General features: G+C 36.0%; 1 protein-coding gene across 3 annotated transcripts; it reads left to right on the top strand.

The window, feature by feature from the left end:
* Window positions 1-150: 150 nt before the first annotated feature.
* On the top strand, window positions 151-27,677 carry LOC123564971 (gamma-glutamyl hydrolase-like). 3 transcript variants are annotated; one of them, XM_045358920.2, is made up of 10 exons: window positions 151-413; window positions 537-604; window positions 9,490-9,600; window positions 10,855-10,966; window positions 12,123-12,173; window positions 12,451-12,535; window positions 14,057-14,195; window positions 17,061-17,261; window positions 20,821-20,958; window positions 23,902-27,677. In XM_045358920.2, exons 3-10 carry the CDS (start codon window positions 9,504-9,506, stop codon window positions 24,039-24,041), a joined length of 963 nt encoding a protein of 320 aa, XP_045214855.2. In that variant the 5' UTR covers window positions 151-413; window positions 537-604; window positions 9,490-9,503; the 3' UTR covers window positions 24,042-27,677. The 3 variants fall into 3 exon arrangements, with proteins under 3 accessions (XP_045214855.2, XP_045214856.2, XP_045214854.2); XM_045358921.2 differs by lacking the exons at window positions 151-413; window positions 537-604 and adding an exon at window positions 1,594-1,654; XM_045358919.2 differs by lacking the exons at window positions 151-413; window positions 537-604 and adding an exon at window positions 8,897-9,009.

Below are 27,677 nucleotides of genomic sequence, written 5' to 3'. Positions count from 1 at the left end.
ATCAATTTGGTGATCCACTTTTCAAAGTATAAAATTCAAGTTACTCAAAGTCTACAATCATAATGAGGAAGAAGAAAAAACAAACAATGTAGTTTAAGTTATTTTAAGCCCGGAAAAGAAAACAATGTCACATTAATCATAGACAATTGGTGGAATGATAAATGTTCTAGATTAATTTACGTATTCAACGAAAGGAGTTTTCCATAAAAAAATAACATTTAATAATTATATTTCTATACACAATACAATTAGTGGTTACAATTTATATTTTGCTAATACTGCAGTCAGACTAATGAAATATCAATGAGGAGAATCAGGTTGGGGAAATGCATTAAGTACTGTTAAATGTGATAGAGGCATGATCTTTTCTTGCCGCCAGAAGTCACCTGACGTCATCTAAATTATATTTTGGTGTAAGTTTTGTTTTTGTGTCATATCTAATATCAGATTTATAACCGTTACTTTACGAACTTCCTGAACATCCATCTTATAACCTACTTAAATTATACATTTTTCCGACCTATTTTTTTTTTCAGGATCATTGCTAGTGTGGTACTGAAGATTTGCGTTGTTGAAGTTATTGCTAATGATGATGGTGATAATGGTAAGTCATTATTGTATAATTTTCTTTGTAACAAATAGAAGGAGATATTATACCTCCGTGGGGTTAACACTCCGAATATGCACAAATGGCATGTCATGACACTTGTGAAGTTTCTAACAAAAATTTATAGCAGGTTCCCAATGTTATCCAATTTGATCGTTTTCACTTACTTATTTTTTCTCACAGCTTTTATTACGTTTATTGCGGGGGCTTGGCCGAGTGTTTAAAGTCTCGCCCCTCACATGAGGCGTAGAATTCTTCATGTGAGGAAGCCATCCAGCTCGCTTACGGAAGGTCAGTGGTTCTACCCAGGTGCCCACCCGTGATGAAATAATTCCATGAGGGGCACCTGGCGCTTCCTGGCGCTTCCTCCACCTGGAAAAGCTGGAATGTCGCCATATGACCTTTAACGGTGCCGGTGCGACGTTAAACCCAACAAAGAAAATAACTACATCTTTTGTAATTAGATTTCAGCTAAAAGTATTTATAACTACATAACTTTAACAAATACATTTAGATATTACCCCTTCTTGTCTGTTTAAACTGCTGATTTTACTCATAATTAGAGCCTTTGGAAAATTTTCACTTGCAGTATAATATCCTGTTTCCAAACTTTATGCATCATGAGGGCGAATTGACCTTGTAGCTAACCACACGTCAGGTGAAATGAAATAAAATGAAGATTATATTATTCACATTAGGTAGAAATATGTACAGCTGCAGATTTTGGCACATAATTTGCTTGTTTAGAACCACTGAGGTAATATTTTACTTTCATATCGGAAAATTTAAAACATTTTGATGTGCAACCACAATTTTATACCTAGATTCTATTCTCAGTTTTAAAACTGAAAGATGTTTAAAGTAGATCTACACAATCATACATTAATACATCATCATGATCATGTGAAAATTCTTTTTGTAACTTCCCTTTATTATAGTCGACACTGATACTTAGTAATAGTCATTTCAAAGTTACTTCCCTTTATGCAAGATTTGCCACTTGTAGTCTCAAAAAGGAGTCTAGTCTGTTTATAGCATATTATTATTGTAAGTAATCATTGATACTCAGCTATTATGTTACTATAATGACTACATTTACTAATTCTTCATTAATGTATCCTGGATACTGTGTCACAAGTCTTCGAACTTTCACCTGTTCACGTTCTGTTTAATAGAAGATATCAAACTTCTTTTTCAGACATACTTTCCTTTAAATTTGGTTAAATTGTGTCTGTCACACTTATAATCTGGCTACTCGGGGAAAGGAAAAATAGCTAACCTATATAGCTTTTGCATGGCATTTTTTTTTGTCATTTTGACAGCTCTACTTTCACTTTTATTTAAAGCAGTTTTTGCATTTTTTTTTTAAATGTTCTTGGTTCGTAACATTTTCTGAACTAATGGAGTACCGTTCCGGCTACCAGATAGGAAATTGTCCAAGCCGGACACCAATTTCACTAGTCTGAACTTTAACACCTTGAAATTTTTAATTTTTGCACCATATAGGAGAGATTGTGTTTGTATACAAATCAGTGTACTTTCTACTTTTAGAACTGATAAGACGGTGATCGTCCATGTTTTTTTGTAAACAGTGATGCTTTACTAACGGTCTAAACTTTCTTTAAACACATTTATATCTATAATATTTTGATCATTGGAAAAGTTGTAAAACAAGCAATTTAGTAATTACTTTTAATTGTTATTTCGAAATAAAATGGATTAATTATGAATGCTTAACTTACAGGGTTTTTTGTCTAAAAGTTTTGAACATCACTACTCCGCTTATGTACAATTATATGTCATTTAAAACGGTTATTCATTGAAAAAAGATACTTGATTGTAAACAAAAATATAAAAAGTTGTAAGTATTTCAAAACTTTCTGAATTTTGAAAATCCATAAGTGAGCAAAAAAGTTACTAAAAACTAAAAATTCTGATCCCAGACACAAACAATGTAAAAACATTTGTTTTACCCACCACCAGATAAACAGATGCTAATGCATGATGTCATGCCAATCTCTCCTATACCATTTTGTTTTACAGACATCTATGCATGTTTGAAGGAATAAGAAAAGACATAATATGTTTGCCATGCTTTCGAACAATTTTAACTCGGAATACTTCAGTCCAGATCAGCATCGCCAGAGTCCCAAATCATCAGACATGTCACTCCTTGTCAAGAAAAAAAAATCTAACCTCAAATGCCCGATTTTTTAGCTCATCTATCATGTTGTGACAGGGTAAGCTTTTGTGATCATCTGTCGTCCGTCTGTCATCCGTCCGTTGTCCGTCCACAATTTCTTGTGAACACGTTAGAGACCACATTTTGTAAGCAATTTTGATCAAACTTGTACAAAGCTTGTATTGGCAAGATATCTCGGTTCCTTTCGAAAACTGGCCAGATCCCATCATGGGTTCTAGAATTATTGTCCCTTAAAGGGTCAGAATTTGCTATTGTGCGTGTGTCAACAATTTCTTGTCTGCACAATAGTGGTTTCATTTACAATTTTATTTTGACCAAACTTGCACACAACATGTATCACCATAAAATCTTGGTTCCTTTCTTGAACTGGCCAGATCCCAGTATAGGTTCCAGAGTTAAGGCAGAGTGAAAGGGCCAAAATTAGCTATTTTGACCTTGTCTGCCTAATAGCAGCTTTATTTATGATTGGATTTTTTTATTTGATTTTTCTAAACTTTCACACAACTTGTATCACCATAAGATCTTGGTTTCTTTCTTGAACTGGCCAGATTCCATTATGGGTTCCAGAGTTTTGGCCGCTGATAGGGCCAGAATTAGCTATTTTGACCTTGTCATCACAATAGCAGCTTCATTTATGATTTGAATTTAGTCAAACTTGCACATTACGTGTGTCACCATAAGATCTTGGTTCCTTTCTTGAATGGGCCAGATCCCTTAATGGGTTCCAGAGATATGGGCCCTGATTGGCCCTGAAAGGGCCAAAGTTAGCTATTTTGACCTTTTCTGCACAATATCAGCTTCATTTATGATTTGATTTTAACCAAACTTGCATACAACTTGCATCAACACAAGATCTTGATATCTTTCTTGAACTAGCCAGATTCCAATATTGGTTCAGGGATTTCCCTTGACTTTTCTGGATGGGGGTCCTGGGACTCCCACACTTGTCACTTTGGGGAGTCCTGGGTGACTTTTGGGGGTCCCCAATTATATTTAATAAGATTTTCATGAATTGTATATATAGCAAATATCTAACAACCAAAAAGATACAATATTACATTTATAAGTTGACCTGTATTTATTTTTATTCATCCTACTGGAAACCCTGATAATTACCTTTTTATGTGATTCATGTCAGCTAAAATTTCCAAGCTGTAGCCATTTACTAGATTTTGTAAGTGTCAATTTCAGTGTTTTTATCAAACTTATGATACAATGACTGTGGTCTGTCTGCAGCAGCAGTTTTGCTCAGTAATACAGTTTTGATACACAGTAGCTGCAAAACGCTATTTCAGTAGCAGAGCCATACAAAATTATCTGTCCACTCGTGCAATAACTTCCTTTCTTTCGAGTTTTTCTTGGTATTAGTTTCAACTCCATCAGACTGGCCTAGGCTAATATTATTTGGAACGTTCCCTGCATTATTATTTAAGTCTGTTGAGAATTTAATTCCAAAAAATAAAGGAAGTTAATAAGCGGTAGCCATAATTGTGTGTCAGCTAGACGCTTGAAATGTGCAAGCACAAGTGACAGTAACTACCGAAAAGAAGCTTAAAAACTGAAAAGGACCAAAGTACTGAAAGTGGGACCGGCGAAAAAGCGGGTCCCGCGGACGCATGCAGTTCACAAATGCGAGTCCTTAGCCCAAAATATGAGTCAGGGACGCAGAAAACGCGTCCGGGAAATACCTGTTTGTTCCAGAGTTACGGCCCCTGATAGGGACAGAATTAGCTATTTTGACCTTGTCTGCGAAAGAGCAGCTTCATTTATAACTTGAATTTAATCAAACTTGCACAAAACTTGTGTCACCATATCATCTTGGTTCCTTTCTTTAACCATCCAGATCCCATAATGTGTTCCAGAGTTATGGCCCCTGAAAGGGCCAAAATTAGCAATTTTGACTTTGTCTGCACAATAGCAGCTGCATTTATGATTTGTATTTAATCAAACTTGCACAAAACTTGTGTCACTATAAGATCTTGGTTACTTTCTTGAACCTGCCAGATCCCATAATGGGTTTCAGAGACATGGCCCCTGATTGGCCCTGAAAGGGCCAAAATTAGCTATTTTGACCTTGTCTGCACAATAGATTCTTCATTTATGATTTGATTTTAACCAAACTTGCACACAACTTGTATCACCATAAGATCTGTTCCTTTTTGTATGCCCGAAGGGAGGTATTATTTTATCACCTCGGTGTCCGTCTGTCTATCCGTCTGTTGGTTAGCAATTTCTCTTCCGCTCTGTAACTCTTGAACCCCTTGAAGGATTTCAAAGAAACCTGAAACAAATTAGACCTCATCGAAACGACGTGCAGAGCGCATGTTTTGGATGTCTCACTTTAAGGTCAACGTCACACTTAGGGGTCAAATGTCATTTGACTTTGTTTTGTGTGTATATTGCTCTGCATTTGCATTGCATTGCAGTGCTCTTGTTTTTATTTGGCAGATCCTTCTTTTGTTCATTTAAAAAAAAATTTTTTAATTACTTCCCTTTTATGTTACTATAAATAGCTTACTTAGTAACTTTTTTATTATTGGCTGTAGGGAAAAACCGAGACCACTTTTTTTGTGGTACAACATGGATGGTACTTCAAATTTTTAGGTGTATTTTGACATATCTATACCTGCAAAAGTTTCATTATCTCCTGCACGAGAATGAAACAACAAAATTTATAAGGAACACTTTTATCATAGCTGTACCAAGCTCTAACCTAAAATCAGTGTTTGTTAAATCAAGTATGAATAACAGTTAACATAACTGTAGCCAGTGGCAGTTATCCATGTGGACAGAACTGTGTTGTATGTCGATTTATGACATGCAATACTAACATAGAAAGCACGATTACCGGCAAAACATACGAAATATGTGGACACCATACGTGTAAGAGCACGAGTATTATATACCTTGTCACTTGCAAAAAGTGCAATATTCAATACATTGGACAAACAGGCAACACTCTCAGGGATCATTTCTACGGCCACATAGCAGATTTACGCGCCAAAAACGATGTCAGACCTGTTTCGCGCCACTTTTCACGCAATGACCATGACATTAATGACGTCACGGTATCAGTTATACAACAAACAGTAAGAGACACGATATCTGCCTTAGAAGTGGGAAGTATGGATTGCCATTTTGAAGACGAAAACACAGCAGGGACTCAACTCAATCCAATAGTATTGTATACTACCAGAAAGGCCGCCGTTGAGGATCTAAATAAAACGGAAGAAAACCACGATATACAGGTAAATAAGAGACAGAATCAGAGGAAAGGTACGCCCTACTTCAAGTTATGTGAAATTTGCGGAATGGCATTCAACAATTCTAGTGCCTTCTATAGACACTCGAAAAAGCATTATAGAGCAACCCAATGAAGCAAATACAAGGTACGTATGTTCGTGGTATCACAAAACCTACAAAAAAACTTTGAATCCCTGAGGAAACACTCCCATAAAACATTCCATATACAAGAAACAAACATCAAAACAACATACGAACCTCCTAAAATCAAACCAGGAAAAACACATACAACTGACAGAAAAAACAACAGATACGATTATGCCTTAAAACGTGAAATTCAGAGTAATTCCAGGGAAGAAAAAATGGCTTACAGATGCACCAACTAGTACACCCGTTGAGAAATGCACATTTTACACTCTGCCATGAATTTCACCATTACCATTGTCTCCAATCCTGGACATCAACAACACAGAACTTATGGACCTGGATTAAAGAATTCAACTCTCTGACATTGACACAAGGAATTTCATAAACACAGACTTACCGTGTAAATCAAACAGCACAGAAACTGTATGTTTAGATGAAACTGGGACATTATTGGAACTCAAGTAACAGATAGTTAGTGTCCACTACATATATGGTATATTCAAGAAAACAGACTGACTCTCTTAATATTTCATTAAATCCAATATACATTTTGGCAATATTCCAAATTTAATTTAAAAATAGGTTTTGTTGGTTGTTCTGACTGAACTCCCAGCTTAGCCAGTTTGTCTGCCTTTTCATTGCCTGCAAGTCTGCAATGGGATGGAATCAATTGAAGTGCTGCTTTGCAGGTTATACTCGGGCTCTGCATTCTCCTGGCTAGCTGTGGAGCTTTATTGTTGATCAGAGCTTCCATGACAGACAGTGAATCTGTGAGAAAGACGACTGAGGAGCTTTCTTCTACCAAGTCTTCAACCATTGAGACGGCCTTCATGAAAGCTTGACAGTCTGAGCCTTGTAATTCCTGCAGTGTTTTCCTGCTGCATGTAGTGTTTCTCTCTTGCCAGATGGGTATTGAATGAAAACTCCTGCTCCTCCATCTTTGACAGGGCATGTGGCTGATCTGTCTGTATAGACACGAGTCCTTGTCTCCAGAGGATAGTCTTCATTGATCATAGCAAGTGTGAGGCTCTTCCAAATACCATCATCCTCTTGCTTCCCACAATCGAGACAAGGAACAGCAAGTTTCACAGTCACTGAGGAGAGATCATTCGCTAGTGGGTTTATAATGTCTTCTCTACCTAGGGGAGTTGTTGGTATGTTCAGCTCAGTTTTGAACTCTCGATAGAGTTTCTTTGCCTCATGAACGAAGCTGCTACGTTTGCGCTAATTTTTAGCTCACCTGAGCCAAAGGCTCATGGTGAGCTTTTGTGACCGCTCATGTCCGTCAGGTCTCGTGCGTCGTGTGTGGTCCATTGTCCGTCCTTCAACATTTTAAAAAAAAAGTCTTCTTCTTGAAAACCACTGGGCAGAATTACACCAAACTTCACAGGAATGATCATTGGATGGTCCCCTTTCAAAATTGTTCAAAGAATTTAATTCCATGCAGAACTCTGGTTGCCATGGCAACCGAAACAAGAAAAACTTTAAAAATCTTCTTGTCCAAAACCGCATGGGGTAGAGTCTTGATATTTGGCTTGTGACATCATCTTATGGTCCTCTATCAAGATTGTTCAAATTGTGCCCCTTGAGTGAAAAGAGGCGTAAGTCTTCCCTGCAAGTACATAGCTTTTCTGCAGACAAGCCCTTTTGCAGTGCCTCCCAGTTGGCGTCACACAGTAACTGGACACCTTACTGCCACAAGCAGAACTGCAGGGGGTTCGGAGGAGGTCTGCCCCCAGATATGTGACTGCCAGGCCCACCGGTGTATGGACACGCCCTGATGCCTATGAACAGACCCCCAGCTTTAGGACAAATAGCCCCTGTGTTCCCAGGGTAGGGTAGGGTGAGATAACCCTGACAGAAACTTAGAGAGTTGAAGACAGAGGTGCTGGGCCATTGGTACTCCCTTAATGAACCATAGCACCATGCAGTGTAGCTATGACTACACAGCCAACTGTTCTGTTTCAGAATCTAGGTCATGACTTTAACAGTCCTTATAAACCTAGATCAGATTTTTCTGCTACCTGTATTTTGATTAAGTTCAACATAAAGTACTGTCTGGTACTAATATAGAGAATTTATTTTTACCAATAAGAAAGAATAAAATAACAAACAAAAGTGGCCTGCTGTTATAGTGATTATGTGTACACTTGACTGTCAATCCCTAGGCCCGGGTTTGAATCTCGATCCAGGTAGTGGAAATTTCTGAGATTCTCTAAAGTGTCTAAACATTTGGAACGCATGAAGGGTCAGACTGTTATTCCACAGAAAACGTCCAGTTTCTTCAGTTTCATTTACAAATCTTATCAATATTAACAATATATTAACCCTTGTCATGCTGGACACATTGATTCTGTCTTTGTGACCAGTGTAGATCATGATCAGCCTGCACATCCATGGATGGCATACACATAATCACTATTCCACCAGGCCACTTCTTTTTGTTATTTTATTCTTTCTTATTTGTAAAATGAATTTTCTATATTAGTACCAGACAGTATATTATGTTGAACTTTCGTGATATTACTTCATAAAACATACAGTCGTTTCATTTAATACGATGTAGAAGTAATTCATTCTTTTGATATTAAAGTACAAGAGGTTGAATTTTATGTATTGTCGTCTAAATAAAATTAAGGTTAAGATATAGATTCATGTGAAAATTCAGGACATAATTTGATGACACTTTGTTTTATATACCGGTATACACTCATGTTTGGAATATACTAGGCATGCTAGGAACAGATGTTTTTTTTGAAAATTTGTTACCACATAGTTAAGTTAGTAAAGACGTTAAGTAGAACAAAAGGTAAAAGATTATGTTTTTCAGTTAACATGTCTTTATGTTTTTGCTTTGAATTTAAGTATAGTATCAAGCACTAATAGTATGTTTGAACAGTATGATTTAACATTTTGTGTATTTTATTTTAAAGCAATTTTTAGGTACCTGAACCAGGCATACATAGGTCAACAGTCAAAACATCTAATCCCACCTCCATATTTTTGCAAAGGCACTGATAAATCTCCCCACAAATTTACTTGTAGAACAGTTTGTAAGAACATACACAAGTTTCACTGAAATTTCAGAATGTTATTTACAACATTCTAAATGGCTAAGAAATTTCAAAATGTCTTTTAGTATCCTGAAAGATATTGCAAAAAATATTGACTATGAGGGGGGCGCAAGAAGTTTTGTCTAATGTATATTTTGTTTCTGTTTGGGTGCTTACGTAGGCTGTTATACCCTTGTAGTGACCATCCAACATATTTTGTTTTATTTATTTTACAGTGAAAAAGGGCAAAATGTTGCTACAGTATGCTGTAATAGTGACTTTCATACCATATATACATGGGTACAGTATAGATGCAAGACTTTCAACAAATGCCAGGCCTATTATAGGTAGATATTTTGTTTTGTTTTTGTGGGGTTTAACATTACACTGACGCAGTTAGAGGTCATAATGGCAACTTTTCAGTTTTTGATGGTGAAGGAAGACTGCAGATACCCCTCCATGCATTATTTCATTGCAAACGGGCTCCTGGGTAGAACCACCGATCTTCCATAAGCCAGCTGGATGGCACAACAGCAATCTTTAATAGCCATGTCTGGGCTGTAAAGAGTCTCCCCGTATTTGGATTCAGTGTTGTTATATTTTCTGGTCCTTTGGGATCATGTAGTCCATTCAACATTTAGTTTATTACTGATTTGTTTTAGCTGAATTGTGATGAAAGCTTTTAGCTTATTGTAACCACTTTCGAGTCCGCTTCCTGGAAAAACCAGTCCTGGTGTCATATGAGAAGTCATGGTCATGACCCCAATGGGGCTCGAACCCATGACCCCTGGATTGAGCGGCCGACACCTTATCCACTAGACTACCACTCCCCTTCAACATTTGTGTAATAGAGTTCTGCTTAAACCGGTGCTAGGGAACGTGAGTGGTGTTGCACAGTTCATTACCACTCATGAACAGACTCAATCAAACCGAGTCTTCTATTATTCTTCTTGGTTGCATTCTTTGCTTCCAAAGGATCGTTTTACATGTTTTATTAACTATCACAACAGCAATCTTTAATAGCCGTGTGGGGGCTGTAAAAAGTCTCTCGTTATCATGTAGTCCATTCAGTATATTTGTAATAGAGTTCTGCTTAAACTGATGCTAGTGGGCATGAGAGGTGTTGCACATTCCATTACCTCTCATGAACAGACTCAATCAAACCGAGTCTGCTATTATCCTTCTTGGTTGCATTCTTCGCTTCCAAAGGGTCTTTTTACAGATTTTATTTCCTCAGACAAAGAATGTGAGAAAACTAGAGAAGGGTCACTGTTTTACTTAACAGTTTTACCTTTTTAAAACACATTCTACTTTAATCATCAGCTGGTCATATATTGTTTTTATGAAATATGTTTGTTTGGTCTATCATTTTTGCAACATTATTTTAGACATGTATGGTGGCTGATCAGTTTTTTGCATAATACAGTGGTAGGGGACAAATTATAGGTACTGTTTTTGTGATTCATTGTACAGAGCATGCACCTAACCACTGGATTGCCTCAATTTCTGGATATATAACCGTCACTAGTACAATGCTCTGTAGGCTAGGCTTTAAATATTTGTATGGGCATGTAACAGAACCTGCATTTCTTTTGTTTTAGGTGTTTTGGCCCAGGAGACTGACTCAGAATCAAAACATTATGGTGACACTTACATTCCAGCTGGGTATTTCAAATACCTTGAAATGGCAGGAGCTAGAGCAGTTCCTGTGTTGTAAGTATTGAGTATTTAACAAAAACATGTACAGTACACAGCAGATTTGGTGCTTTTCATGTCAATTTTATTTCATAATTAGATAGACAACATACGTTTTTCGCATTCTTAACAAAGTTAGTTTTATTATGCCCCAGAGCATATAGCAATTATTGAATAGTCCATCCATCTGTCTGTACGAACCAGGTTTTACCATTTTGCCTACAGCCCACATAAATGTCCCACTTTAGTTCATCCTCACACTTAACAAACCATGTGGCAAGACCTACAAACTGACCTATATATAGACGACTTTGACCTTCATAATTCTGATCTTCACCTTTAAACTTAAAACCTCAAAACAAAAAAAAACTCTTTAGTCATACATCTGGGGCCATGCTTTTGTTTTAGTAGATATAATGCAGCTTAATTTTTTGGATTTTAATAAATTTTCTGCAATTAATGGTAGTAAAAATTAAATCATAGTGAATTTTACCCAGTCTTTTGCTATGAAAAAGATAATCTCAATGATTTTTTCTGGATTTTTCAAAACAACATGTGGCTTTCTGTAGTGGAAAATATAGCACAACATGAAAAAGGGGAAAGCTAAATTTGAAACCTTGACATTAGAATTTCATGATTTCAGGCACAGTGCCAATTGGCATGAACTGATGCCAATGTACTTTTTAACTTTGGCACCTGAAGTTAACACAGTTAGCGTGACATAATTATTAGTCAACAGTTGGCGAGTTAAAAATTTGAAAGAATTATTGGGTAATTGGTGCTGAAAGATATATAAATGTCGACTTTTGTAAAATTATTCTTTATATGTATTATGTAATATTTCCTTTAAATTCCAAGGGGAAAATATGACCTTCTTTAAGGGAAAAAGTAACAGTTTTAGGGGAGAAAACAGCTATTTTTGGCTAGGGGAAACAGCCTGTATTCGGCTGTTAAAAATAACCAGAAATTCACTGTGTCTAAGTCCATAGTGTGTATCTTCAAGAAACACTTGACAGTCATAATCTGATGAATTTCCTGGACTGCTAAAGGTCTTTATAACATTATCAGATGATGTGGGAATGAAGATCTACATCTCAAAGTAAGTTATACATCTATTGTAAGATAAATATCATCATGTCACATATCTCATTTAGAAGATTCTCTTTATTTTCAGTGTGAAAAGAGAACCTGACTATTATGACCACATATTCAAGTCAATAAATGGGTAAGTTTTTATGCACCAATCTTTGGGGCGGCATATTGTAATGTCCGTTTGTTTGATGTTCATTTGTCTGTCCATTGTTTTGTCTCAATTTCATGGCCAGTCTGATAACTCTGTCATTCATGGATGGATTTCAAAAAGACTTGGCACAAATGATCAGTATGACATGTCAATGTTTCGCAAGAACCATAAATCTTACTTTTTTTGATTATCGCCCTCTATATTGAATACATGTATGTCTATGTTTGAAGGAGTGTCATGTTATTCTTTGTTATTTTAGGGTACTATTTCCAGGTGGAGGAGTTGATCTTATAAATTCCGAATATGCTAAAGCAGCAAAAATACTATATACAGCAGCTCTCAAGGTGGGTTATCATAATAATTATAGTGTCATATGGCAGAGTTGATTTATGTTATTTATGCCACTTTTTTATAAGAAATTACATAATTAGTGTATGGGTGTGTTGTATTTCTCTTCATTAAATTCTTCTACAACATTTTGGAAAGTTGAAATAATTTTTAATAGGAATTTTACAAATATGTTTCTTCCAAAAACAACAAATGAGCCGTGCAATGAGAAAACCAACATAGTGGGTTTGCGACCAGCATGGATCCAGACCAGCCTGCGCATCCGCGCAGTCTGGTCAGGATCCATGCTGTTCGCTAACAGTTTCTCCTATTCCAATAGGCTTTAAAAGCGAACAGCATGGATCCTGACCAGACTGCGCGGATGCGCAGGCTGGTCTGGATCCATGCTTGTCGCAAAGCCACTATGTTGGTTTTCTCATGGCACGGTTCAAATGTTATACAGTTGGCAGCAGTAAGGCATGTCATTCTGTACCTGTCAGAAATAGCACTGTTGTGGCAGACGTCTTTGGTCCACATTTTATTCAACTGTTTCATAGTGAAACTCTTTGTAACTGAATGACTTTTCTCGTATTGTTTCTATTTAGAATAGTTCTGCATGACTCACCTTCATTGTTATGCATAGGTAAAATTAATATACGAGCCGTGACATGGGAAAACCAACATAGTGGCTTTGCGACCAGCATGGATCCAGACCAGCCTGCACATCCGCGCAGTCTGGTCAGGATCCATGCTGTTCGCTAACAGTTTCTCTAATTGCAATAGACTTTGAAAGCAAACAGCATGGATCCTGACCAGACTGCGCTGTTGCGCAGGCAGGTCTGGATCCATGCTGGTCGCAAAGCCACTATGTTGGTTTTCTCATAGCACGGCTCATTTTAATTTCACTGCTGGTATTTATTTTATACAGAAAGAAAATAGCATTTAATTTTGTATAAACAACTTTGGTGCAATAATATCTAAGGTGACCATTTCTGCACAACTTGTGCATTATCTGATGTCATTCACACAAAAATGAAAAAATTGGCATTTTTCTAAGAATTTTTCAAAATTGGATACCAATTATTTGAAAAAGAGCATTAAATTATTATGTAAACTAAAATAGTTTTTCTGAAGGTAAAGATCAAAACTGAATCAACATAACTGTATATTTTTTCCTGGATTTAAAGATATATTAATTTAAATCCGGAACTGTATTTTTATCAGCAGGTGAAATTGATTGCAATTCAACATTGGCAGTTTTATTTAGATGCTGAAAACATTTATTTTGATTTTCTGACCAGCAAACTACTGTAAAAAAATGTAAATATAAGAATTCAGTGTTATTTTTTATGCTTTTAGACAGGTATAAACCACTTTAAGATTTCTTGTAAATCATATAAGAATCACTAACAGGATAAATGGATTTGCAAGAAGTCTAAAAATGCGCAAAAGTTGCATTTAATTCTTGATTACTGGTCAATGTTACATTTTTCTGGTTTCAGCTCATAAATCACACTGTTGTGTTGTCTGTATTCCAGGCTACTGCTGCAGGAGACTATTTCCCTATGTGGGGTACATGTCTAGGGTTCCAGCTGTTGACAGCACTGGCTACTGGGAAGGACTTAATGAGTGATTTTGATGCTGAAGATTTGGCTATTCCACTCAACTTCTCTGATGGTAAACCGTCTTTGATGACCATTCTTGTTTCCCTTACAGCTCCTAAAGGTCATTGACCTGTAATTACACTCTGCAATTTCCGTGTTATAACCGACTCTTGTTAGGTGATTCAGTATTTTTCAGATGTAAAGTTCAATTTGACAAAGCAGACAGGGCTTTCTTTAAAGATTGGAGAATGCCAAAATTGCATACAGAGAGTACGTAATTTGGCAATTGTCATAACCGGTCTAATTTGGCAATTGTCAAAACCAATCCGCTACCTTAATCTATGTTCATATGTCTATATTTAACTTTTAGGGATATATTGAATCAGCCTCTTTGGGCAGTTGAGCCTGCCATATACATCCCATACGGCACCCATTCAGCATGACATTTTGAATCAAGATCTCCAAGTGAAAGATTTTAGTTGATTTTTGGTGTGGCCAGTCTGTAGCCTATATGCATGGCTATTCAAATAACTTGGCATAAACATTAACCATAAGACAATGTGTCATGTGCATAGGTCAAAGATTTAGGTAAAATTTTAGCCCATCTAATCTTTTGAAAAAAAAATCTACTTGGTATTATGTCACTTGATCATCGGTGTGTCAGTAAAGATTAAGATTTTTATTAGTCCCCTACTGGTTGAAAACCAGTTTCGGGGACTATAGGAATGCGCTTTTCCGTCATTCCGTCCGTCCGTCCGTCCGTCCGCAATTTCGTGTCCGGTCCATAACTCTGTCATCCATGAAGGGATTTTAATATTACTTGGCACAAATGTTCCCCATGATGAGACGACGTGTCATGCGTAAAACCCGGACCCCTAGCTCAAAGGTCAAGGTCACAATTGGAGGTCAAAGGTCAACAGGGCTTTTTTCCTGTCCGGTCCATAACTCTCCCATCCATGAAGGGATTTTAATATTACTTGGCATAAATGTTCCCCATGATGAGACGACGTGTCATGCGCAAAACCCGGACCCCTAGCTCAAAGGTCAAGGTCATAGTTGGAGGTCAAAGGTCAACAGGGCTTTTTTCCTGTCCGGTCCATAACTCTCCCATCCATGAAGGGATTTTAATATTACTTGGCACAAATGTACCTCATAATAAGACGATGTGTCATGCACAACTTTCAAACCCCCAGCTCAAAGGTCAAGGTCACACTTAGCAGTCAAATGTTAACATAGCATGAACAGGGTCTGTTTCGTGTCCGGTCCATAACTCTGACATTCATTAAGGAATTTTAATATCACTTAGCACAAGTGTTCCCCATGATGAGACGACGTGTCATGCGCAAATCCCAGACCCCTAGCTCAAAGGTCAAGGTCACAATTGGGGGTCAAAGGTCAATAAGGTTTTTTCCCTGTCCGATCCAGAACTCTGTCATCCATCAAGGGATTACAATATTACTTGGCATAAATGTTTCCCATGATGAGACGACGTGTCATGCGCAACACCCAGTACCCTAGCTTAAAGGTCAAGGTCACACTTTGAGATCAAAGGTCAAGAGGATTTTTTTCCTGTCCGGTCTATAACTTTGTCATGCAAAGCAGGATTTAGATATCAGTTGGCACAAATATTCCCCTGGATGAGACAACATGTCATGCGCAAGAACCAGGTCCCTAGGTCTAAGGTCAAGGTCATATTTAGAGGTCAAAGGTCAAATTCAAGAATGACTTTGTACGGAACATTTCTTCTTCATGCATGGAGGGATTTTGATGTAACTTGGACCAAATGTTCACCACCATGAGGCACCCTTGTTTTTAGAATTACGTCCCTTTGTTGTTACTATAAATAGATTTTATTGTAACTTTTTTATTACTGGCGGTAGAGAAAAATCGTGACCACTTTTCTGTGGTACAGCATGCATGTTACATCCAATTTTTAGGTGTATTTTGACCTATCTCTACCTGGTAAAGAGTTTCTTGTGGACTTATATTATATAGATTTTTTTTTTTTTTTTTTTTTTTTTTTTTTTTTTTTAAAGATTAATTTCCGTTTGTTGTTACTATAAATAACTTACATGATAACATTTTTATAATCAGCCAAAAAAATTCAATATGAAAACAACTATTGGTTTTTATATATATAAATTTTAATCCAAGTGTTTTGTTATAACATATTGTATATATAGTACAATATTGTTTATACATCATTGACAGATATCAGTTCATTATGTTATACTGCAGTAGAGAAAATTAGGTGCCCTCCAGTAGGGGACTTTGTATTGCATGGCAATACTTCATTCACTTGTTTAAGTCTGTTTTTTTCAGAAACTGTACAATAGCGGTTAGTAGGTGAAGAAACATAACTCTTTATTGCATTTTTTCAGAATTATGGCCCTTTTTTAATCAAGATAATTGGTATTTCTTGGTTATTATTTTCTTTCAGTTCACTTTTGTTGAATACTATAGCATTGAAACTTTATACGTGTTTTGTAATAGGTAAGGAGACAAGAACCATAACTCTTTTGTTGCATATGATGTGAAGCATTGGCACCGTATAACTGTTGCGCCATACCTACAACTCATTAATGCATGGATAGATAAAAAAACATTTGTTACATATGAGAAAACAAACTTTGGGATTGGATTAAAATATTTCTTTTTTCATGTTACCTTGACCCTCAACCAGTCAGTTTTGCTGATGAAAAAAGTTGTTGTGTGTGAATTATTTTAGGTTAGAGTTTGGACAAGAACCTGTGTTAACAATGCATACAGAAATTTCAATAAGTTCTTTAGTGAGAAGTGTCAGACTCCTTTTATGTGGGAGGTTACAGATTATCTGAGTGTCATAGGGAGAGAAATAGGTACATTTATGTCAGTTGTCAAATTTTTTTTTCAAATTCAAGCTTGAAAAAAGGGATAAATTAAGTCTTTTTCTTTTTAGGTTACCAAAACAGTCGCTTGTATGGAAATCTACCAGAGGATGTGTATTATTTCCTGTCAAAGGAAGATGTGACAGTAAATTTCCACCACTACGGTATTACACCAACCACATTTCAGCTTACAAGTGACTTAAAGAAAATGTTCCGAGTTTTGTCAACCAATGTTGATAGAAATGGCAAAGAGTTTATTTCTACAATAGAAGGTTTGTATACAGACATGCTGTATTTACCTGGAATTTGTCTGTCATCTGTCAGCTAAAAACTGACTTGCACTTTAATCTCAATATTTTTATGTGAGACTGGGACCCTGTTAAAGTTGAAACCCTTCCAGTCAGGACAATTGTCATGGTCTGTGAACCAGAAGCCCATGTTTGCCCTGAAACTTTTTGGTTTGTGTAGTTTTAATGTGTAAACAGTGGTTATATAATGGGAGTATTTACTAGTCAGTCTGTTTATAAAGTCTGTTTTATAAGCTCACCTGAAAGTATTGTGACCACTCATTGTTATTTAGTGTCTACCATTGCATGAAATTTATTTTATGTCTGTCCAAACTTTTCTTCAAACCCCATCAAATCTTAAAACATTTTGTAGAAGTTGAAACTTTGGATATACATTGATTTTATGGTAGTCTACCAGTTATTCAAACGAAGAGCTGTCGGAGGACAGCAATGCTTGACTATTCAACAGCCTTGTCAATTAAATGAATATAAAAGTCAAAAACTGAGCATAATTTTGTAAAATTGAAAAACAGGGTTATGGAACCTGTACAGTGCATATCAGCTCATGACAATGGAAAAGTGTGTGAAGTTTCAATCCTTTCCCATTAGTGGGTACTGAGATACCAGCTTACATACAAGAACTTAACCAAAAACTGCTAAGTCGAAAAAGGGGCATAATTTTGTAAAAATGCGAAGTAGAGTTATGGAACTTGTGCACTGCATGTCAGATCGTCACAGTTAACAAGTGTGTGAAGTTTCAATCCATTCCCACTAGTGGTTACTGAGATACCAGCTTACAGACAAAAAAACTTAACCAAAAACTGCTATGTTGAAAAAGGAGCATAATGTTGTAAAAAAGCAAAATAGAGTTATGGAACCTGTGCAATATAAGTCAGTTTATCACAGTAAGCAAGTGTATGAAGTTTCAGTCCATTCCCATAAGTGGTTACTGAGATACAAGCTTACATACAAAAACTTGACCAAATTTGGACCGTGATGCGGACGCTGACGCATGGGTGAGTCCAATAGCTCTAGCTATTCTTTGAATAGTCAAGCTGAAAATAGAAAAGTCTTCAAACGACATCTAGACCACTGATTCTGTTTTGTAACAAATTATGCAAATGATTCCGAATTTTCAAAAAACATGGCTGCCAGGGGCCATGGTCACTTTACTCAATATTTATATTATAGCAGAATTTTTTCTTCAGAAACTACTGGCGTGATTTGAAACAGGTTCACACTTGTGATCCTTGGATTACCTGTTATAAAGATTATTCAAGTTATTCTGATTTATTTTAAAAAATGGCCACCATAAGACTGCGGCAGCTTTTCTGTACATGTACATTGTATTATTAGAGGAGAAACTTTTAAAATCTTCTGATCAGAAACTGCTGGCTCTGATTTTGAATAAAACTCGCACAAATATCTTTGGATGACCATGTTTCAAGAGGATTATTGTTTAAATCATTATTATATATTCATTAACCTTTAGCATGCTAGATAAATTGTCGTCTGCAGGAAATGTCATCTGCTAAAATTGTAAAGTTCATTCATTTTGCTCCAAAACTGGAAGAAATATTGTCAGAGTAGCAAACAGCTTTGAACCTGATCAGACGCCGATTTAATCGGCGTCTGATCTGGTTCCAAGCTGTTTGCAAAGGCTGTTAAATTCGCCTGCAGCAGGCTAAGGGTTAAAAAAAAAAAAAAACATTGTGGCCAGAGTTAAAAATAGAAGAATCTTCAAGCAAAATTTATTCCCAAACCATATTAAGAGTAATTTCTCAGAAATGATCTCTCACTCAGACATCAATGGCTCAGGTACAAGGGCCAACTTAAGGAGGTAGGTTACCTTCATATTTGTATGTGCGCATGTCCAACCGGAAGCTAACGTGACGATTTACGACGGAGTTTACGACAAACTAAATGTGTCTGTATATTCATTCTTCTGAAAATTAATCATGAACCTGTCTTCGATCTGATGCTTTATGGTTTAATAATGCAGAAATAATGAATAAATTGCCGCAGAAACGCTTCAAAACAATGTTGCCTTAAAATGACGTCATTGACGTCATGACGTTACGTGCCAGTTACCGCGCAAAAGTAATAGCTTTTATCTTGAAAGTACGTAATTCTGTGCATTTTCTTTACTTTAACTATTTTCAAATAACCATTATTTGCTGAAATATTTTTTATGAGTCTTTTGCTCTGAATAATAATCAATATTTTGCTTCTTTTATGTAGATATATTGAAATGTTATGCGGAATGTAAGAAAATAGATGATGATAAGCAATGTTATTTGGAATATAGTTGGGTGAAAGGTTACTTGTTACGGCCATTTTCAAATAAAAAATCTAGCAGTTTGATTTCTAAAACCTATTTTTCAGGTTCCGTTGATAATTTGTTACTTATGTTCTAAAACTAAGATCTAAAATTGTTGCAATTTCAGTAGAAAATTGTGGTTTCTTGAATTTAATTGATGTTACCATGGAAACGAAGCCCGTGACCTATGTATCTAAATGTAAAATTTAAAAGCGTTGACACTGGTCTATTTAAGAAACACAGCTTCGGCTTTTTATTTTCATTTCAACAATATCCATGAGAATAAAAGCAGCATGCTGAACGATTTTTCCATGAAAAATTCCATACGAGGGGTACTGCTGTAAGTATCCTAAGCTGTGAAATTTGTTTGAATAAATGCAAATAACACGAAAATATAACTTACGTTAGAAATAATATGTTTTAAAGCTAAATCAACTAGAAAGATAATCTTAATCAATACTTTTTATAAAAAATTAGGACAAAAAGCAAGATATAAGCTATTTTAAACATCTCTGTTGCCATGGTTACTTTAAACTTTAAGAAAAATAGGGTACTATGTAAAGTGCTTAGTATTTTGCTAATAATATTACCCAAATATTCCATGTTGGTCATTAACAAAATGGCACTGAGGCTGTCGAAAACCCCTATTTTTACACATAGTTGTTTAAAAATGAGAGAAAATGCGTTACCATGGAAACACGAGCCCCGCGACAATACATTTTAAGCTTATATTAGAAAGCTAACGTGCATATTAGTAAAATTATCAATTATGCAGACTTCTACGGATATCGATGAAACTAAAATACACTGAAAAGTGTTAAATATCCGTATTTTCCTTCTTCTTTCAATATGAAATACCTTTGGAGGGTCATGTTCTTCAAACCTGGATAAAAATTTAACTTGAAGGGACAGAGACAAACGAAATTGAGATTGTAGCAGTTAAAACTTCATATTACACGAAATACAAAAGAATGCTGCGGTTCAACTAATTTGAATTTACCCTTGTAACAAGGTAACCTACCTCCTTAAGTAATTTATATTATCCTCTTATATTCTCCTTACATTATCAGTGCTTGGATCACTCAAAAGCCTGGATAACAAACATTTCGAACATCCTGTTGTGACTTAAAATGACCAGTTTATACTGTATCTATGATTTGTTCAGACTTTGGCAACCCAGTGTATGGTTTAAATTATGATATGGTATGTGATCTATATTTTCAGGCATTGACTACCCTATCTATGGAACACAATGGCATCCAGAGAAACCAAACTTCACGTGGAACAGCAAAGATCATATAAACCATGGACCTGAAGCAATAAGGGTGGCACAATATGTTGCTAATTTCTTTGTGGCTGAAGGTAAAGTCCTTCCAGATGAGGGTTTTTTTTAGGAGTTGGGGAAGACGCTGGGCGCTGGTCAAATGGGGAAAAAAATAATATTATATACATCATGTAATACTGCTTTTACACTATACATTGATCATTAGATTTTTTTAAAGCAATTTATATTTTAAGTTATCCCATTTCAGGGATCGAATTTAACTTTTTTTTCCCACTAGCAATTTTTTGCTAGTGCCATTTTTTCCACTAGCAACATGGTGGGTTCCACTTGCAATTATTTAAAGGCTGTTTTACGTGCTAAATTTATTAAGTTGTTTCTTTTGTTGTTTGGTTTCATATAAAAGTTAAATGTTAAGTTCCATTTCCAACTTAACGTTCGAACAGGCAGAGACTTTCTTGTTTCGGAAGTACGAACCAAAGTACTCGATGATTCTTTGGACTTTTGGCTGGACTCTGAAATTTTAAGTTCTTTCAGGCCACTGCCAGTGGTGTCGCTAGCATTTTAGGTCTCCCTGGTCCTTTTTCGCCTAAAGAAACTTGTAAATTTCCTTTCTATTTTCGCAGTTGCGAATCACCAACCAAAACGGAAACAAATATCATCTAGACGCTTACTTAGATATCCGATAATTTACATTTGTAACAGAGACAAGTCTACAAGCGGCCACGTGTTTATCGGTAAAATAACTACCCCAAAGGAGCTTTTAAAGAGCAAAGGACAGTTTCAGCAAATTCGTCTATTTTCAAACGTGTCACAAAGTGACAAGGTGGGCTTTTGTGATCGCGCGATGTCCGTCGTCCGTCCGTGCGTCCGTCCTTCCGTGCGTGCGTGCCCCCGTAAACTTTTGCTTGTGACCACTCTAGAGGTCACATTTTTCATGGGATCTTTATGAAAGTTGGTCAGAATGTTCATCTTGATGATATCTAGGTCAAATTCGGAACTGGGTCATGTGCCATCAAAAACTAGGTCTGTAGGTCTAAAAATAGAAAAACCTTGTGACCTCTCTAGAGGCCATATATTTCGCAAGATCTTCATGAAAATTGGTCAGAATGTTCACCTTGATGATATGTAGGTTAAGTTCGAAACTGGGTCACGTGCCATCAAAAACTAGGTCAGTAGGTCTAAAAATAGAAAAACCTTGTGACCTCTCTAGAGGCCATATATTTCACAAGATCTTCATGAAAATTGGTCAGAACGTTCACCTTGATGATATCTAGGTCAAGTTCGAAACTGGGTCACGTGCCTCAAAAACTAGTTCAGTAGGTCAAATAATAGAAAAACCTTGTGACCTCTCTAAAGGCCATATTTTTCATGGGTTCTGTATGAAAGTTGGTCTGAATGTTCATCTTGATGATATCTAGGTCAAGTTTGAAACTGGGTCAACTGCGGTCAAAAACTAGGTCAGTAGGTCTAAAAATAGAAAAACCCTGTGACCTCTCTAGAGGCAATATATTTCATGAAAATTGGTCTGAATGTTCATCTTGATGATATCTAGGTCAAGTTCAAAAGTGGGTCACGTGCCATCAAAAACTAGGTCAGTAGGTCAAATAATAGAAAAACCTTGTGACCTCTCTAAAGACCATATTTTTCATGGGATCTGTATAAATTGGTCTGAATGTTCATCTTGATGATATCTAGGTCAAGTTCGAAACAGGTTCATGTGCGGTCAAAAACTAGGTCAGTAGGTCTAAAAATAGAAGAACCTTGTGACCTCTCTAGAGGCCATACTTGTGAATGGATCTCCATAAAAATTGACCTGATGATATCTAGGTCAAGTTTGAAACTGGGTCATGTGCCGTCAAAAACTAGGTCAGTAGGTCAAATAATAAAAAAACCTTCTGACCTCTCTAGAGGCCATACTTTTCATGGGATCTGTATGAAAGTTGGTCTGAATGATCATCTTGATGATATCGAGGTTAAATTTGAAACTGGGTCAACTGCGGTCAAAAACTAGGTCAGTAGGTCTAAAATTATTAAAATCTTTTGACCTCTCTAGAGGCCATATTTTTCAATGGCTCTTCATGAAAATTGATCTGAATGTTCACCTTGATGATATCTAGGTCAGTTTGGAAACTGGGTCACGTGCGGTCAAAAACTAGGCTAGTAGGTATAAAAATAGAAAAGCCTTGTGACCTCTCTAGAGGCCATATTTTTCATGAGATCTTCATGAAAATTAGTGAGAATGTTCACCTTGATGATATCTAGTTAAAGTTCAAAAGAGGGTCACGTACCTTCAAAAATTAGGTCAATAGGTCAAATAATAGAAAAACCTTGTGACCTCTCTAGAGACCATATTTTTCAATGGATCTTCATGAAAATTGGTCAGAATTTTTATCTTGATAATATCTAGGTCAAGTTCAAAACTGGGTCACATGAGCTCAAAAACTAGGTCACTATGTCAAATAATAGAAAAAACGACGTCATACTCAAAACTTGGTCATGTGGGAAGAGGTGAGCGATTCAGGACCATCATGGTCCTCTTGTTTTTATTCTTACTCGAATTTCGCGAGTTAGCGACCGCTAAATTCGACCCCTGAAACATTAAAATTGGAGAAAGATTGGGGAAAATTGATTTTTTGGAGGAAAATTTTCTGAGGGGAAGACGCTGGCTATCGGTGTCACTTTCTTACTAAAAAAAAAACAACCCTGCTGATACACAAATTTTCAACTTCTTATAAGACACTTACTTTAGCTCCTGACAGGCCTGTTATTTTCATTGCCTATTCCCTTGTTCATTTTGTTATAACGTCAAACGTTTATGCACAGGAAGTCTTAAATGACTTTAATATCTTTAGAAGAACTTTTTTCCCGATTGTAAAACATTCTCTCTAATTCTTTGATTATCAGCCCCATCTGAACAAGTGGCACTTTATCATAATGATGAACAAATAAAAATAGAAAGATGAACAATTACCGGTAAAAATAGAAAGACGAATGGTACATATTTCTGTTTACTGTTTCAGCTCGGAAAAGTGGACACAGATTCAGTTCACAGAAAGAAGAAATAGATGCTTTGATAGAGAATTACAACCCGGTTTATCACAAGGACTACACATTTGAGGATCGTTACTATTTCAACTATACATCAGCATCATTCCTGTAATTTTGTCTGACAGTAGAGAGAGAATGAGATTAAGTATGCATATGGGTACAACATGTTTAGACACATATGTAACACTGGGTACACATGTTTAGACACATATGTAACACTGGGTACACATATGTTTAGAAACATAAATTTGACACTGGGTACACATATATGTTTAGAAACATAAATTTGACACTGGGTACACGTGTTTAGAAACATAAATTTGACACTGGGTACACGTATATTTAGAAACATATATGTGTAGAACTTTTACTATTTATTTTATCAAGGGTCCATTGTGTCAACTTTTCAGATCCTGGAAAGTTTTTATGTAATTTGAATTATTTATAAAGTACTTAATAAAGTTTCAAATTGTGTAGATTTATGTATTGCAAGATATTAAATAAATGAGCAAATTTTCAACAAACCCTTATTACTGCAAAACTTCAACTTGTACCCATATGCATACAAATAAAGAAATGTCAAACTCTTAATTCCCCAAAGCTGATTCTCCTGTGATATAATGACACAGTGATATTTTAACCACTTTTTAGCTCAACTATTCGAAGAGTATGTAGATCTATCCTACGCACCACGGCGCCGGCGTCAGTGTCGGCATCACAACTTGTTAAGTTTTAAAACTTTGAAACTTTCAACACATGTTTACCATCACCATGTCCAGTTTTAGGCAAAGTTACTCTATCAAGGATTTGGATGAATTATGGCCCCATTTAACTTTAATAGAAATCTTGGTTAAGTTTTTCGTACCAGTTCACATTTTGTGTAAAGTGTTTGACATATGGCTTTGAAACTTTTATCACTTGTTTATTATAACAGTCTTTATATGTAGGCAAGAGTACATAACTCTGTCAACTATTTTGGCTTAATTATGGCCCTTTTTGGATTTGAAAATTGGTACAATTTTTGTACAAGTCCACGTTTTGTCAGAACTATTTGACATGTGGCTTTGAAACTTTGAACACTTGCTTATCTTGATTTCCATCTGTAGGCAAGAGAACATAACGCTGTCAAGTATTTTGGCAGAATTATGGCCCTTTTTGGACTTGGAAATTGGTTCAGTTTTCATACAAGTCAACGTTTTGTCAAAACCGTTTGGCTTTGAAACTTTGAACACTTGTTTATCATCATGATTTCCATCTGTAGGCAAGAGTACACAACTCTGTCAACTATTTTGGCTGAATTATGGCCCTTTTTGGACTTGGAAATCAGTTAAGTTTTTCAAACCAGTCCATATTTTGCCTAGCCTGTTTGTCATATGACTTTGAAACTTTGACAACTTGTTAACCATCATAGTCTACATACGTAGGCAAGACTACATAACTAGGACAAGGACTTTAGCTCAGTTATGGCCCTTTTTTGACATAGAAATTAGTTAATTTTTGCATACCAAATCATATTTTGTCTAAACTGTTTGATATATGGCTTTGAAACTTTGAACACTTGCTAACCATCATGGTCACACATTGCAATATAGTGCAAGACTTTTCCAAATCCACAAATGCAGGTACATTGTTTGTCTTATCTATTCTTTTTCTTTCGTCTGAAAATCTCTGGTAATATTTTGACCCTATACTTCCATCAGTTCTTCAAATAGTCAAGAGCTTGTCAACAGACAGCTCTTGTTAACATTGTATTCTAGATTCATCTTTGTACATAATTATGTTTCTCTGTTTTCCTCAGAGTTCTTTGTTCTTAGTCTTTAAAGCTGTCTTTTCCCAAAATGATTTTGATGTGCAGATTGATGAGTGACTAATTATATGCTAACATTTATGATATTTTCATTTTTGTGTATATATCAAAATTACTTCTAAGTTGTTATCCCATTAATATCAAGTATCACAGCAATATGTTTATATGTAATAAAAATATGAAACCTTGCAGCAAATGAAATACAGTTGAAATTCTATATCTCGAACTCCCTTATCTAAAAATGTGGTGAAATCCCGTCCCAAAAACATGTACACAAAATATCGTTTTTAAGTTGAATTTCCGTTATCTCGAAGTAAAACACTTGATTCGTTGGATTTCAAAATACCAAGTTTCAACTGTACATCATACAAACTGTTGTTTTAGCTGCGATCTATAGCAGAACAAGCTTAATCTGTATGACATTGTATTTTGGCTGCACATATATATATATATATTTATCTTTAAATGTTGCCTGTCTATGCAAAATTTCATGTCATGAATTTTCTTTTGATATGTATAATAGGGTTATCATAATAGTAGCTCGATCTGGGATGATGTATTCCGCTCTAGTGCATTTTGATAGATCGGATCTCACAAGGCGTGCAAGCACGAGTGTGATCTGACCTTGCAAAACCAATGAGAGCCGAATTATAGAGAATCCCAGATCTAGCTACTGTTATAATAACCCTTTTGTTATATACCTCCACCTTTTTAGCTCACCTGAGCATGAAGTGCTCAAAGGTGAGCTTTTGTGATTGCTCTGTGGCCGTCGTCCGTCAGTTGTCCGTCATCAACAATTTGACTGTTAACACTCTAGAGGTCACAATTTTGGCCCAAACTTAATGAAACTTGGTCAGAATGTTACCCTCAATAAAATCTTGGACAAGTTTGATATTGGGTCATCCGGGGTCAAAAACTAGGTCACCAGGTCAGATCAAAGGAAAAGCTTGTTAACACTGTAGAGGCCAGATTTTTGACTGTATCTTCATGAAACTTAGTCAGAATGTTAATCTTGATGATCTCAAGGTTCAGTTTGAATCTGGGTCATGTAGGATAAAAAACTAGGTCACCAGGTCAAATAAAAAAAAGAGCTAGTTTACACTGTAGAGGCCACATTTATGACCATATCTTAATGAAACTTGGTCAGAATGTTAATCTTGATGATCTATAGGTCAAGTTCAAATCTGGGTCAGGTGGGGTCAGAAACTAGGTCACTAGGTCAAATCAAAGGAAAAGCTTGTTAACACTCTAGAGGCCACACTTATGATAATATCTTCATGAAACTTAGTCAGAATGTTAATCTTGGTGATCTTTAGATCAAGTACGAATCTGGGTCATGTCAGGTCAAAAACTAGGTCACTGGGTCAAATCAAAGGAAAAGCTATTTAACACTTTAGAGGCCACATTAATGGCCATATCTTAATGAAACTTGTTCAGAATGTTATTGATAATCTTTAGGTCAGTAGGCCAGGTGAGCAATATGGGGCCTTCATGGCACTCTTGTTTTATTATTACCAGCCGAAATCCTCAATGTTAAAATAAAACTGAGTGAAGTTTTTATGTGCCCTAAAGATGAAGATAATTGAGAGAATATGTGGATTACATGACCTGACCATTACTACATACAGTAAAACCTCTGTTAAAGGCACCTCCAAGGAGCAACAATCTCTGTGCAACAAAAACACTTAAATCTTCCCAGTGGTGTTCACACTCGAGGTTGCTCGGTCTTTTGACATTTAAAATCTGCATCAAGACATATTTTTGTACAGAACTTTTTTATGCACGATAGTTTCACATTACGATTATTAAAGATGACTGAAAGTTTAAATGTATTTTGATGATGTGTTTATTCATGCATGCATACTAATTACTTATTGTTCTATTTTCAAAACTGTTTACTTTTATGCTTTATATTTCGTAATAAAATTATTTTTTCAGACA

Source organism: Mercenaria mercenaria, chromosome 2, assembly GCF_021730395.1.
Source record: "Mercenaria mercenaria strain notata chromosome 2, MADL_Memer_1, whole genome shotgun sequence".
In the NCBI taxonomy this organism is placed as follows: domain Eukaryota; kingdom Metazoa; phylum Mollusca; class Bivalvia; order Venerida; family Veneridae; genus Mercenaria; species Mercenaria mercenaria.
Note: the sequence above shows the minus strand (reverse complement) of the source record. Positions and strands in the feature narration are given on the sequence as shown.